General features: G+C 56.3%; 1 protein-coding gene across 1 annotated transcript in view; it reads right to left on the bottom strand.

Moving 5' to 3' along the window:
• Positions 1-865: 865 nt before the first annotated feature.
• The window catches only part of FADS2 (fatty acid desaturase 2), a 35,675-nt gene continuing 21,204 nt past the window's right edge, over positions 866-15,336 (bottom strand). Inside the window, exons 6-12 of the mRNA NM_001319796.1 lie at positions 8,544-8,604; positions 8,035-8,111; positions 2,559-2,656; positions 2,195-2,291; positions 1,822-1,901; positions 1,248-1,373; positions 866-917 (exon numbers count right to left, since the gene is read on the bottom strand). Of these exons, the coding sequence (NP_001306725.1) occupies positions 866-917; positions 1,248-1,373; positions 1,822-1,901; positions 2,195-2,291; positions 2,559-2,656; positions 8,035-8,111; positions 8,544-8,604 (591 nt within the window). The remainder of the gene's footprint in view (positions 918-1,247; positions 1,374-1,821; positions 1,902-2,194; positions 2,292-2,558; positions 2,657-8,034; positions 8,112-8,543; positions 8,605-15,336) is intronic.

The raw sequence follows: 15,336 nt of genomic DNA, 5'->3' as shown, positions 1-15,336 counted from the left end.
CCGCACCAGCCAGGTGGCCAGGGACTCGCTGGCACTGCCTGGCAGTAACGGAGCACTCTGGGGGGGCAGTCCGACTACTCCAGAATCTTGGGTCTCCCAACCAGAACAAACATCTGAGCCTACAGGCCGGCTCACCCCTGACCTGGCCATTGCTTCTGCTGAGCTCTTCTGTGGCCCTGTCCCCCTGGACCAGAGGTCACAGGCTCTAGACTTGGGAGGCGGCGGGATGGAACTGCTCAAGCCCTGGGTCAGAGGGCTCCGGTGGGGCCAGGACATTTCCCTGGGCCCGGAGGCCTGAGCTGGCTGCAACAGAGGTGAAGGGAGCCTGGCGTCAGGGCCAGGGCCCTGGACATCTGAAGAGAAAGTGGGGCCTGCAAGGGCGCCCCCAGTACCGACCCGGCGGTGGGAGGGAGACCCAGGGAATCCAGCACATCATCACCCCACAGAAGGGCAGAGGATGGGCGGCCGTCCGAGGCGGTGGGGCCAGCCTGCAGGCTCAGGGAGCCATCCCACCTGCTGGCTGGGACCCAGCCCTGCGGTGCGGACCTCAAGAGCAGGGAGAAAAGAGGGTGGTGTGAAGCCTGGAGGCCAGGCTGCAGGGGCTCCCAAGCCGCACCTGTGTGCGTCTGGTCTGGCTTCAGGACAGAGGGTGGAGGCGGGGCGGTACCCAGGAGGGAGGGTGTCGGAGGGAGGCGTGAACGCCTCGAAACCAGACAGTAAGAGAGGAAAGACCGAGCCTCAAGTCTGTGGGCCGCGCACCACAGCCTCCTGACGCCCCTGTGAGCAGAACCCCACCCTCCCCTTCGGCCGCCACCCCCACCTGCTCCCCACCACCTTCCCCGTGGGTGCCCCAAGGGCTGCAGCTTCATTTGTGGAGGTAGGCGTCCAGCCACAGCTGCCCAGACTTCCTCAGGGACCTGGGAAGAGGAGGAAATGGATGGTCAGGAAGTAGGTTGACGGGGCTGAGGGGCCAGGGAGCTGCAGAGAGTCGGGGTCTGCGGGCCTGGGGGCCTCCTCTCAGCTCTCCTTCAGGGGCCCAGGGCCCCCCGGGGAGGGACCTCGTCCAACCCAGACAGAGGCCAGGCAATCCCTAGCGACAGAGGGGCTAGGTGGGGGCACCCGTACCAGCAGGGACCCTCTGGTCTCCATCTCGGGCGGTCCCATGACCACGTGCCTCCCAATCCCCTCCCTCCCTGTCCTCCAGGGACCTGGGGGGGTCCCCGACCCCCATGCCCACCCCTCCTTACCCGATGATGTCTTGCAGGGCCTGGAGCAGCGGCTTCTCCTGGTACTCAATGCCGTGCTTGGCGCACAGGGACCTCACCAGGGGGGCGATCTTGTGCAGGTTGTGCCGGGGCATGGTGGGGAAAAGGCTGGGGAGTGCACGGGGGCGGGTGTGAGGGCTGGCCCACTGCCTCCACTGCCCAATTGGAGGCTGGCAGGGCCCGGGAGACCCTGTCCGCCTCTCCCTGCGTGCCCGCGGGGCAGCTGGCCTGCAGCGGTAAAGGGCTGGGCCTCAGGCTCCCTATCAATAAAGGGACCAGTCGCCCGCCCTGCCAGGTTCACGGGATCCAGGAGGATGCCAGGCCCCATGTGCAGGGGTGGGCGCCTCTGTGATCACGTGGCCTGGGGAACAAGAACCCAGGCCTCAAGGGGGCTGGCGGGCAGTGGCGGGGGTGGGAAATATAGTCTAGGGTCGTTGGGGGAAAGACAGAGAGAAGGAGCCCCCACCTGCTGCCCTCTGCCAGGTGAGGCTGGTGGCAACTTGCCTCCACTGTATGCCCTCCACCCACCCCCCCTCATGCCCACGCCTGTGCTCACTGGTGCTCGATCTGGAAGTTGAGGTGCCCACTGAACCAGTCATTGAAGAAGGACTGCTCCACATTGCAGGTGGCTGCTAGCTGTTGGAGAGAAGGGGGGTGAGTGGCCGGGAGCAGAAGCACAAAGGGACCCCTCTCCCTTCTGTAAGGCCCAGCCTTCCCTGGGTCTCACTGCCCTGCCCTGATTTCCCATTGGTCCCTCCAGAAGCTCCCAGCCACCCTTCTCCTACCCGGCCCTGGCCCTCCCAGTGGAAGGACACCGGCAGCCCCAGGGAAGGGCAGGACAGCGCAGGGCCTACTGGGCAGCCACGCTCCTAGGGATGTGGACCTGGGCTCCGTGGGGCCCCCCAGCAGCCAGCGCTGGCCGCCCTCACCTGGCTGCTGAACCAGTCGCGGTAGGGCTCTCGGTCAATCTCCATGACGATGTGATTCATCTGTGTGACCCACACAAACCAGTGGCTCTCCAGGAACCTGGAAGGGAGCTCGGCTCAGCGTGCAGCCTGGCGGCTCAGTCTCCACGGGGTCCGGGGAATCGGTAGGAATGGAGTGTCTCTCCCAACCGCAAACGGGGCAAGGCGGGTACAAGTGGAGAGGGTTGAGTGAAGCCCCTTGATGAGGGGCCCGGGCAGAAAGTGGGACCTCTGAGGCTTTCCTTGGTGGGGGGGGGCCTCACATCAAACCCCCATCAGCACCAGTGCTTGGGGGCCGAGGGGCTAGTAGCCAGTAAAACTCAGGCACCTGATGAAGTTGAGGAAAAGGATGGATCCCAGAACACCATAGAAAGGGATGTAGGTGATGAAGAAACGGGTGTAGTAGCTGATGGCCCAGGCCAAGTCCTGTGGAGAGAAACACAGTTAGACGTGGGAGTGTCTTGCCCTCCTGGGCACGTGGTCCCAACTGCAGGTGTGTACACAGCAAGCCCAGCTCACTGCTGAGTGAAGAAACCCTACGGGCCTCCAGGAAGCTGCACACTGGGTCCAGCTAAGGATCCGAGGCCTGCCAGAGGAGGGTAAGTATACGACAGTCTTTGTGTCTAGGAGAAGGCTGAGCGGTTTTAGCAACATGGAGGGGCTACAAGCTCTGCATCTAGGGAAATCCGCAGGGATGGGGACTAGCATCCTGGTCCTGGGGATTCTGGAGGTGTACTACAATGTGCACACACCCCCGACACCCACAGGCTCACAAACTGCTCGTCGGCACCTGGGGGTCCTCATTCCAGCACAACAAAGGCCAGGGACGCCGTCCAGCACCCACCTGAGGACCCTCCCAGAGCCTGACAGTGCTGGCCCTCTTCCCACACCCGCGTCTCCTCCCAGCCCCTCTTCCGTTCTGCTCTCTCTTCCTGGGCAAGCACCCTGCCTCCCCCAGCAGCCTCCACGGCTCTGCAACCATGGCAACCGGAGTGAACTGTCTTAGCTCCAAGCCCACTCTGTCTGCCCCTGCTAAGCCCTCCCATTCCACCCAGAGTAGCCACAGGGACTGGCGACCACTCTGCCCAGCCACCCTGCCCCAGCTTGTTTCCACCTCAAGGCCTTTGCACTGACTATTTCCACCCTCATCACTTCTCCCCACTCGGCAGGGTAGCGATGAGAGCACAGGCTCCTCCCTGTTCTCTGTACGTGCTAAGTCTCCAGTTGTGTCCAGCTCTTTGCAACCCTATAGATTGAATAGCCCACCAGGCTCCTCTGTCCATAGGATTCTCCAGGCAAGAATACTGGCATGGGTTGCCACGCCCTCCTCCAGGGGATCTTCAGGACCCCGGGATTGAACCCATGTCTGTCTCCTGCATTCTTTACCACTAGTGCCCCTTGTGGCTATTCTGTGTAGTTTGTAAGTAACTTTCTGAGCTGTGCCTCTGATCCTCCGTCTTCAGTATGGGAAAAGAATATCCCCCGAGGTTTTACAGGCCTGAAGGTGTGGCAACAATAAGCAGAGCTTGCAAGTCTGAGCTCTAACAACTCCACTCTGGTCTCGGCACCAGTTTGCTGCCATGGAGACCTTCCGACATGCAAGCTGGATCACGCCACTGCCACCTGCAAAGCCATCACGAGCCTCCTGCCCCGTCGGGGGATTAAAGACAAAATCCAGCCTCCCAGTAGGATGCACAGGTCCCTCACATGCCTGTCCACCATCCTGGCCTTGCCTGCAGCCTGTCACGTCTCCCATGGCCCAGGCGTGCCATGCTGTCTGTGTCTAGCTGGATCTGCCCAGAGGCTCCTTCTCCCCTTATCTGCTCAGCAAACTTATCCTTCATAGGAGCTCTGTTTGGTTAATCTCCACAAGCATTCAGTGAACACCTTCCCTGTGTCAGGGGCTGAGTTAGGTGCTGGAGGCAAAATGAAGTGCTTGAGAACCCCTTGTCTGGAAGGACAGACTTCAGACGGAGATCCCTTCCATAGCATACGGAAGGGGACATACAGTTACAGGGGTGATGGCAGCGTGGCATAAGGTCCCAACCCCGTCCTGATTTAGAAAGACCCCCATCAGGAGGTGGTGCCCGAGCCGGGCTGAGATACAGTGAAGGTTGGCCAAGCAAAGAACAGTAGGATGGATGTTTGCAGAAATGACAATGCGAAGAGAAGTCCGGAGAGGTGAGCAGGGAGGGGCTGTGTTTACATGTAGATTATATGCTCCATGTACTCCAGCCCAAGCGCTCCAGGTGGGGGCAAGAGACGATGGCCAGGTCACATCCGCCTGGGGGAGACTGGCCTGTATTTTGGCGGCAAGGAAGAAGACCCACTGTGCTTTAAATGACAAGAATGGGGTTCCATTTGAATCATAAAAATAGGTCCCTGCCGACTGAAGGTGAGGAGATTCGGTTATTCCAGGAGCTCAGGGATGAAATGAGGGAGGCCCAAACCAGGACCCCCAGGCCTGCCAAGGGGGCAACAGTCTCTAGGACTCTAGGAGGCAGGGGCAGTTCTGTGCAGAGACTGCTTGGTCATGGTGAACCCAGGCTGGTCCCCAGTGTTGGTGTCATCAGCTGGGGAGGAAAGGAGTGGGAAGAGTGGCTGGGGAGGGGTCTGAAGGGCCAGCAGTGGGCGGAGGGCAAGACCTCAGGACAGAGGTGGTCTTTAAGGGTACATGTGAGACTAACAAGTCGCTCAGTCATGTCCAACTCTTTTCGACTCCATGGACTATAGCCCGCCAGGCTCCTCTGTCCATGGGATTCTCCAGGCAAGAATATTGGAGTGGGTTGCCATTCCCTTCTCCAGGGGATCGTCCCGACTCAGGGATCGAACCTGAGTTTCCCATATGGCAAGCAGATCCTTTACCATCTGAGCCACCAAGGGAGCCCTTAAGGGGGTGGGGAAAGCAATATTTTGTTCTGTTTCTACTTTTCATCACATTCATTTTATTTCCTTTTTTGCGTGTACGAGTGCAGTGGTATGTACACATATATTAATGGAGGTGTGTGCTTATTAACTGTGGTGCGAAATGATACATGGCCACGGGCCACTGGGGTCAGGGGTGAAGGGATAAAAGAGGTGCAGGGAGACAGAGGTGGAGGAGAACCAGTAGAGGCTGGACTTGGAAGCTGACAGGGAGAATTTCAAGGAGTGGATAGTGGGATCAGATGCAACAGACCTCCAGGAAGTTGAGGCCTGGGGGCAGCCCCAGGATGTAGCCACTGGCACTGCTCGTTGGCCTTTGGAGCTGGACAGTTCTCAGCAGTGCGGGGGGTGGGGGTTGGGGGAGCTGTCCCAGGCATGGCATGGTGCCCACTAGGGGCCAGGTACCCTCCATCCCCCCTGAACTGTGACGATCAAAAATGTCTCCCTGGACTTCCCTGGCGGCTTAAGGGGTTAAGACTCTGTGCTTCCAATGGCAGCCGGCCCGGGGTTCGATCCCTAATCAGGGAACTAAGATCCTGCATGCTGTGAGGTGCGGCCAAAAAAATCCCCAAATTCTCCCCAACGCTGCCAGTGGCTCAACAGAACTGCTCCCACTGAGGACCACCACCCCAGCTCACAGCTGCCCTTGGCGCCTAAGCTCACAGTTTCCGTGAATCAGAAACCACAGCACGGGGCAGGCCTCTGCCATGCGGGCCTCTGAGGGGTGCACTTTCGCCTGGCGCTAAGCCTGGTTACAGTCAGCTACCGCTGTGCACTAGAAGCCCAAGCTTGAACCCTACTCCCTGGCAAGAGAGCCCTGCCCCAGGGGCCTGATCAAATGTCCCTGGCTGGGCCACCTGAGCCGGTTCAGGTATAAAGTCTGATTCCCTTTCCCACTGTGCCTATTTCATGCTTTGTCCTTCAGGGAACACACACAGTGAAAATTTTAAAAAAGGGGATTAAATATTCATGTCAGGCGTCTGCCATGAAAGCAGATTAGAGTGTCCTGAGCAGCAGCAGCGCTGTTCTCTTCCACTATGACTCCTCCCAGGGCTCAACAGTCACCACAGGGGCAGGAGAGCTAGAGCTGGGCTCCAAGTCCCACCTCACTGACCCAGAAACTCCTTCGCTCCGGCCCGGATGCGCCTTAATGGCAAGACACGGCTTCCCTGATTGCTACGCTGGTAAAGAATCTACCTGCAATGCAGGAAACCCCAGGTCGATTTCTGGGTCAGGAAGATCTGCTGGAGAAGGTATAGGCTACCCACTCCAGTATTCTTGGGCTTCCCTTGTGGCTCAGCTGGTAAAGAATCCGCCTGCAATGCGGGAGACCTGGGTTCGATCCCTGGGTTGGAAAGATCCCTTGGAGAAGGGAAAGGCTACCCACTCCAGTATTCTGGCCTGGAGAATTCCATGGACTGTATAGTCCATGGGGCTGCAAAAAGTTGGACACGACTGAATGACTTTCACCGTGGGTGGCAGTGCCTAACTGTCCCTGGAGCACAGCGGGTACTGATAAAAAGCATGCCCTACGAGCGTGTAGTACAGGTTTTACCAGCACAGGGCTGGCAGGGACTTCCAAATCCCTCCTCTTCCCCAAACAACCCCAACCTGCTCCCGAGTTCCAGGCTGGCCCTCTTAGCAGAATCAACAGGCACCTCTACCAATAACACCAAGGGAAGCGTGTAAGACAAAGTACTTTGAAGTCCTTCAATTGCTATACAAACACGAGGGTCTGTTACTGAGAGAGCAGTGTCTAGGGTGTGGGAGTGGGGTGAGTCCAGGCAGTGGCACTGGGAAGTTTTCGTGCCTGATCCACCCCTTGGTGTCACCTTGGGCAAGCCCCAAACTCTCAGAGTTTCACTATCTTCACTTATGAAACTAGGTTTTATAAAACAGAAAAAGACCAGCGATACCGACTAAGTGTCCGCTTGGTCTGGAAGGCACGGGTCTTGTCCCTGTCCCTGTCCCACTCCCAGTCCCAGTAAATCCTATTCTGCCAAAAGCAGGTTCTACCCAAGGCGACCACCTCCCCCAGGGCCTCCCATCATGGGCATATTGTCCTCTTCTGAGAACCACACCTGCATGTCTACATCAAGCCAAGGACCGTCCCTCTCTAGGGTCCCCTTCTCTCTCTGGAGTGATGGGCGGGATCGTGTCCCCTAAAATGACTCTTCATCCCCGGGACCTCACAGTGGGACCTTATTTGGAGACAGTGTGCTTGTAGATGTCATTAGTGAAGATGCGGTCGTTAGGGAGGGCCCTGGTCCATGACTGGTGTCCTAAGACAGAGGGGAAACCCGGAGGCAGAAACACCCATGGAGAAGATGTTGGCCATCCATGAGTCACAGACAGAGGCCAGACCAAACCATTTCTCACAGCCCCCAGAAGGGCCAACCCTGCAGACTCCTTGATCTTGGACTCTAGTCTCCAGAGCTGTGAGACTATACGATCCTGTCGTTTAACAGAAGTGCCTGCGGCACGTTCTCACGCAGATTTAGCAAACTAAGCGCCAGGCTGCTCTCCATTTACCAACCGGAGAGCAGTGTGACCTGGTCCACTGGGTCTTAGGGGCCTCACGGGGACTCAGGAGGGTGATGGCTGGAGCCTTGGATGGGTGGACTGCGTGTGACTCATCATTCGGCCTTCAGGAACTTTCTGAAGGGCTCTGCCAAGGCAGGGGCTCTCCCAGTGGACGCCCTGCCTGGCGGGATCTTTCGGGCTGGGGTGCTATGGCCTCGCTGGCTCCTGCTGGCCTCAGAGCAAGTCCCTTCCTGAGAGTGACAAGGTAGTCACCCTGGGAGGAGATGCCCGGGGATGTGGGCCACCCCAGGGTCTAGTCGCCCTCCTCCCCACACTCCTGGGTCCCCTGGACTCACCACCCAGTCCTTTCGAACGATCATGGTCATGATGATCTGGTACTGGAAATACAAAGGGATGAGCAGCGGCGGCCCAACTGCAAGAGAGAGAGAGGGGAGGGGCTTGGAGCGGCCTGTCCCATCCGGCAGGGCTGGAAGATGGGGAGGAACCAGGGGGCAGAAGCCAGGATGTGGTGCCAGCTCTGTAGCTTCCGGGCAGAGGAGACCAGAACCCTGGCGCCCTGAGAAGGGGGCTGGGAGTACCCGCTGGCACCCTGCCCAGGAAGCCCGAGTGTGGCATCTGGGTGTCTGGGCCGGTGTCCCTTCTGTGTATCACGGGCCAGGATGGGTTTGTGGCTGTTGCTGCTCTGGCCTCTGTCTGTGACTCATGGATGGTCAACATCTTCTCCATGGGTGTTTCTGCCTCCGTGTCACTTTCTGGGTCTGGAAGGGTGTCAGGTGGGAGCGGGGATGGATGGCCACACTGGGGTGGGAAGGAGGTCGGGGTTGTGGGGCGCCCCGGCACTCACTCAGGAAGAAGTACTCATGCTGGTGGTTGTAAGGCAGGTATTTCAGCTTCTTCTTGCCGTACTGAGGAGAGAAGCAGAGACTGTGAACCCCAGCACCCCTCGGACCCCTGCCTCTCATGCTCTCCTCCACCTGCTCTGCAGTCCCTGTTCCTTCCTCCTGCCCAGGAAGGCTTTCTGTCCCTCTGCACCCTGGGCCCCTCTCGGGTCCCGGTTGCTCCAGCCAACACTTCCTCAGCCCTCGCTGGGCGCACCAATCCCAAGCCGGCCTCTCAGCTCAGGCGTTCCTCTACGAGCTGGTGCTTCCAAAGCTGAAGCTCGGAGTCAAGTCACTGCCCACGGCCACACAAGAAGCGGGCTGGCCGTGATCTGAACCCAAGAAAGCGGACGCAGAGCCCATGAGACAGGCAGCAAATCAATGTTTGTTGAATGAATGCACCACGGAACAAGGAACTGGGGTGGGGGGTGGTGTGCAGAGGCACTCGGAGCTCCTTGGCCAGCTTGTACCCCTTTGGAGAGAGAAAAGCCCCTGGGGTCCCCTGAGGAGCTCCCTGGAGCCCTCAGTGGCTAGGAGAACCCAGGTATGGGCTTGGGAAATTGTTACCAGTCACCAGGTCAAGCATCTAGTCCCTCAAGCCGCCTGCAGTTTCCAGGCTGAGACTTGACACTTGAGGTTCCAGGCCGGGGGAGTCACCACGTGGACTCTTCAGGACACACCTGGTCACCTGGTCTTACCCTGGGCACTGCCCAGGTATGCCAGTCAGGAGGGCTGAGAGGTCTGGCTGGGGTGTGGACATCCTCACTGTACAAAGCGAGTGTGAGCCAGGGTGGGGGTTGGGGTGGGGAGACCTACGGCCCCACAGGGTCCTCACAAGCCCCTTAATTCCAAAGGACCAGCCCACCCTGCTCCTTGCGGAATGAGACCAAAATATGCCGCTCACAGGGGGGGACCTGCTCTTGCCTGCAATGCTGGGGGACTGCTCTGCCTCTCACCAGCTGAGACCCTGCACAGGTCACTTAGCCTGCCTGAGCCCTGCTTGGCATCCAAATCACTGATAGCTAAGAGGAGTCAAGGAGAACACGGGCATGAATGCCAGGGGCTGACCCCTGGGACATGGCTCTTCACCTGCCCCCACCTCCTCCCCCCAGTTCCAAAGGTCGGTGCCACCCTCATCGCATGATGTCCACTCCTGCTTATTGCAGCCAGGAGATCAAAGCACGTTACAGAGGGAGAAACCCTGGATGTCCTCTGGGCCAATGCTCCCGTTCTCCAGGTGAGAACACAGAGATGGAGTGAGCACCAGCATCACAGGGAGGGCCCATGGGTGAGAAGCCCTGGGTGAGAGCAGAGCCAAGTCTGTCCCCAGGGCATTCATCTTGGCACCAGTGACCACGGGGCTGGCATGCCGCCAAAGCACCATCAGAATCTATCTGTTTGGTCCATGTGGCCTGTGCCTTGGCAGGGGTCTCACCCAATCCCCAGAATGCACAAATCCTTTGCATGAAGGCTGTCATTAAGACTGAGGCTGGTGGTCCAGTGGTTATGAATCCACCTGCCAATGCAGGGGATGTGGGTTCAATCCCTGGTCGGGGAACTAAGATCCCACATGCGTCAGGGCAACTAAGCCCGTGTGCCATAACTACTGAAGCCCATGTGCTTAGAGTCCTCGAGCAGCAACAAGAGAAGTCACCGGAATGAGAAGCCCTTGCACCCCAAACAGAGAGTAGCCCCTGCTCACCACAACTAGAGAAAGCCCGTGCACAGCAACAAAGACCCAGCCCTGCCAAATAGAAATAAACAAAATTTAAAAGCTCCAGCCTACTGATTGTCATTCAGGAGGAGTCAGCCTTTGAACAGGAGTCTGCCCTCTGCACCCCACCCCCTAGGCTGCCAGCCTCTGAAATAAAGGGAACTTTTCTTTCTACCAATCTTGCCTCTCATATATATTAAAAAAAAAAAAAAAAAAAAAGATTGAGGCAGGGCTTGGCGAGATCCCAGTCAGGGCACCCCAGACACAGTCCTGGACAACGTTGCAGGGGAGGGAGGGATTAGAGGCACCCCCCTAAGTGATTGGTCTGGTGGTCTGGGTTCTGGGGAGCGTGTGCCTCACAGAACAGTCCCCCCACTCCCCCTGGGGTCCTGCTCTCCCTCCCAGAAGCCAGGAAACAGGCCCAGACTTTGCAGACTTCTCCGGCCCTGACAGGTGCCCTCCTCACCACCCCTCTGCCCCACAGCTTGTCCCGAGGGACAGCCCCAGGCCCAAAGGAACCTCAGGCTGGCTCAGCTCTATTCTGGGAGCGAGCACTAGGGGCAGGATAGGCTGGCAGAGGGTCACAGAGGGACTTGGCAGGGGATACACCTGGGGAGCTGGTTTGAAGCTGCGTTCACACAGAAAGCACCCCGTCTGCACTGATCCATGGAGCCCTGTAGGGGGTGACAGGAGATTACTGGGCTAATGCTCCCTGGCCAGACAGCACTGCCGGCTCCTGCGTGCGTCCCTTCAAGGCCCTAGACTGCCCTGTGGGAGCTGCCAGGTCCCTGCCCCAGGCAGCGGCTGGCCCCTCTGCCCACCCCTGAGGGCGCCAGCTTTGGGGTGGGGGGCTCCAGATTTGGAAGCAATTTGTTATTTGAGCAAATTGCTTTGCAGCCCCCCTCCCCTGCCGTGAGATTTGGGTTCGTTATGGGTACTCCTTAGAGTTGTTGAGGGCCAGTGGATGACGGGGCAACAAAAGCCCTTTAGAAGGCAGGTCACGGACACACAGGCGCCTGTGTGCCGCGACACACGCACCGTCACAGGGCGTCTGATCCCATCCTGATGACCTCAGTTAGGGGGACGGCAAGATTGCCTGTCAGCGTGAGGCCAAGTGAGGCGTGGGCCAACCTGGTTTCTTGACTTTCCCACGCTCAGCTCTCTGCAGCCCTCGGTTGTCTGCCATGGGCGTAGGGAAGGGAGGGGAGAGGTGTCTTAGGATAAGAAGCCCTCGAAGGATAATACATTAGGAAGCTGGAAGGATCCAAGAAACACAGGCCCCTAGTGTCCAGCAGGTGGTGGCCCCAGGCAGGGCCCTGCAGGACCTGGAAGCCCTGGCTGGGAGTCATTCAGCCAGGGTTTGGATGGTGGCACTACCTTTTCTAGCTGTAGACTTGAGCCAGTTATTTCACGTCTCTCAGCCTTGGCTGTCCCATCTATAAAATGGGCTTGATGAGAGCTCCTGCCTCATGGTTAAGCAAGGATTAAGTGATGCCCCACACATGGTGCTCAGCACGGTGTTGGGCCCAGGGACTAAGCAAGAGTCAGCCTTCCTCCCCAAGGGGGCCTGCAGGCTCGGGGTGGGAGGGGGGCTGCACTCCTTTCCCCTGCAGTAGAGTCCTCATCACGATACACAGGAAGAAAGCCTGGGCTCTGGGGTGGTCACAGGAGAGATGCAGACTCGAGCTGCGGGCGAGGCTCTGGGTGGTTTGTCGTGTCCAGACCCCGAGGTGTGGCAGCACATGCAGGACCCACTTTGACGTGTTGTCAAGCTGAGGCTGCGGAGAAGGCAATGGCACCCACTCCAGTACTCTTGCCTGGAAAAATCCCATGGACGGAGGTAGGCTGCAGTCCACCAGGTGGCTAGGAGTCAGACATGACTGAGCTACTTCATTTTCACTTTTCACTTTCATACATTGGAGAAGGAAATGGCAACCCACTCCAGTGTTCTTGCCTGGAGAATCCCAGGGACAGAGGAGCCTGGTGGGCTGCCGTCTATGGGGTTGCACAGAGTTGGACACGACTGAAGCGACTTAGCAGCAGTAGCAGCAGCAGCAAGCTGAGGCTGAAAGGGACGCAGGTCACAGGCAGAGGCATGGGGAGCCCTGGTGGCCTGGCTTCCCTGAGGCCTACGACCCTGGGGCCCTGGCCAGCTGACACCCTGGTGTTCCGCCTCCCCCGGACCACGAGGCCCGGCTTGGATTACGGACTGAGGGGGTGCCAGGGGCATGTACAGGAGACTTTTCAGCCTTGGAACAAAATGTCTGAGCAACGACAAGGGCCTGCCTTGTCCATTCAGGGCTGGGGGAGGGGGACAGCTGGAGAGCCCTGCCTGCCTCTGGGAAAGTGCAGATTCACAGGCAGAGAAATGAGGAGCCGGCCACGGCAGGCATGCGAGGAATGGCAAGACTCCAGCCCGAGGGCCCCGGCTGCTCCAAGGGAATACTTGGCCTGTTTGCAAAGGTAGTCTGGAGGGTCAGCTGCTGACAGGCCATGAGGCAGGGAGAGCCTCCCATGGGGTCAGAAAAGCAGGTTCTCAGGCCCAGAGGCAGGCGAAAACACTCCTGGCTTCTGAGAATCCATTTACAGAGCTCCAGGGCTGATGGCCTCATGGCTCTCCTCCACAATACAGCAAAAAAAAAAAAAAGTGGGTGGAGGGAAGCAAAAACACGACTACTCCCGACATCACCACTATTCAATTCTGTTCTGAAGTTCTGGTAACGTCATAAAGCCCGAACCAGAAATAAAGAGTGGAGAGCTATTAGAAAGTGTCTAAATTTTCACTATTTTCCAAAAATATGATTGTCTACCCAGGAAATTCAAAAGAATCAGCTGAAAAACAACTAGAACCACAAGCAGACATCGGTGGAACCTAGTTGGACATAAGATAATTCACCAAATGGCAACAGTTTTCCTGAATACCACAGAACCCATATCGTCATGACGAAATTCAGACGTTATCTAGGATTCAGTTGAAAGAAATATGGCCACAAGACATACAAAGAAGAGGAAAACCTTTCTAAGAGGTATAAAAAAGACTCAAGTGTAAATGGAAAAAGATGTCATATTTCTGGATGGAAAGACTGAATGTAAAGATGTAAATTTTTTTCTGGAAGGGGCAAGTCACTCCACGACAAGCTCTCAGTGAGCTATAAGGAGCCATGGATGCCCAAGTCACCCAGACAGTGTCCCGCACCGACATTCAGTCCAGACCAGGCGCTGGGCTTCAGGAGAGGACACCTCACCCCTCATCAGGGGCAACATGAGCCGGGAAGGGGAAACCAGAAAAACGGGCTGACTCCTGCAAGTTATGGAGGTAGACCATCATCTTAACCAAGCCTCATGTGGCCAAAGTCAAGCATTCAAAAGAGAACCTAAGGACTTTCCTGGTGGTCCATCCCACCTGCCACAGGGCCCCCCAAAAAGTGAAACCATAAAGCACTGAAAATATATGAAGAACTTTCTAAGCATAAAAGAAAAGTTTGGGGACTTGCCTGGTGGTCCAGTGGCTAACACTTCGACTTTTAATACAGGGGGTGTGGGCTTGATTCCTGGTCAGGGAACTAAGATCCCACAGGCCTCATGGCCAAAAAAACATAAAACAGAAGCAATATTGTAATAAATTCAATAAAGACTTCAAAAAATGGTCCATATTCTTAAAAAAAAAAAGAAATTTTTAAAAAGAAAAGTGAAATCATAAAACACTAAAAACCTGTTGAAACACTTTCTAAGCATAAAATAAAGATTCCTTCCAAGCAGCATGGTCCTGGCAACACTAGGAATCCAGGAACAACTGGCCTCTTCCCGAGTATGTGAGAGAGGGTTTCATGGAGCGCTATGGTCATGGCCTTACGTCAATGGCAACGGGGTGGCCAGATCCCCCAAACTTCCACCGCACCTCCCAAAAGTCAGCACGTGAGAGGCGTCTAGGGAGAGATGTTGGAAGGAGTTTCACAGCAACCACATAGAAAGAGATGCGTTGGCAGCATCGCTGGTGAGACTAGGTTTTATTGTCAGGAACACAGAGAGCACTTGTCAAGCCAGTCAACAGCTCTACAACACAGCCTCCCCAACTAGAAAGGGAAGCCTTTGCCTTTTTATCACTTAATGATAAATATATAAGTGGACTGACTCCACTTAATCAGTCCTACTATCTGGACACCTCAAAGCGAGCAAACAATTGCAAGAAGGAAAATGCAAGCATGTATTTTGGCAAAGAAAATCCTCGCACTTGAGAAAACTCGTGAGAGTCCCTTGGACTGCAAGATCAAATCAGTCAATCCTAAAGGAAATCAACCCTGAATATTCATCGGAAGGACCGATGCTGAAGCTGAAGCTCCAATCCTGATGTGAAGCCACCTGATATGAAGGGCTGACTCATTGGAAAAGACTCTGATACTGAGAAAGATTGAAGACAAAAGGAGAAGGGGGATAGCAGAGGATGAGATGGTTAGATAGCATCACTGACTCGGACATGAGTCCGAGCCGACTCCAGGGGATAGTGAAGGACAGGGAAGCCTGGTGCGCTGCACTCCATGCGGTGCAAAGAGCTGGACACGACTTAGCAACTGAAGAACAGCAACAAAGTCCTTGGCCAGCCAGAGAGGCTCCACACGATCAAAGAACCAAAGTTTGGCTGATTTCCTCTGAACTGACAATGTCACAGAAAACTTATGTTTCTGCTCAAATATTCTGTTGGGCAGATATGAGACAGGAGGAGTGGGGTACCAACCAGAGTTGAGGGAAAAGTCTCCCTCCCTCCTCTTCCTCTTTGAAGTCTTGGATGCCAACACTGCTGGGATTACAACCAGTTCAAGACACTGCTCCTCATGGAGGGTAAACGTGCCTCTCTCGGCAAATGCTTACCGGGCCCCTGCTCTGTGCACAGTTTGGTCACGCTTCAGATCTACATAAAAGCAACAGGGATCTTCTAAACTCTGGTTTACATCATCAATGTATTTCAGAAAAGTAAAGCTTCTATAACATTTTTTTTTTTCACCTAGAAGCACTACTTAAAAAAAAAAAAATGAGAAGAGTCTTTAAAT

This window comes from Bubalus bubalis, chromosome 5, assembly GCF_019923935.1.
Source record: "Bubalus bubalis isolate 160015118507 breed Murrah chromosome 5, NDDB_SH_1, whole genome shotgun sequence".
In the NCBI taxonomy this organism is placed as follows: domain Eukaryota; kingdom Metazoa; phylum Chordata; class Mammalia; order Artiodactyla; family Bovidae; genus Bubalus; species Bubalus bubalis.
The sequence above is the reverse complement of the archived record's forward strand: the minus strand, read 5'-3'. Positions and strand labels throughout refer to the sequence as shown.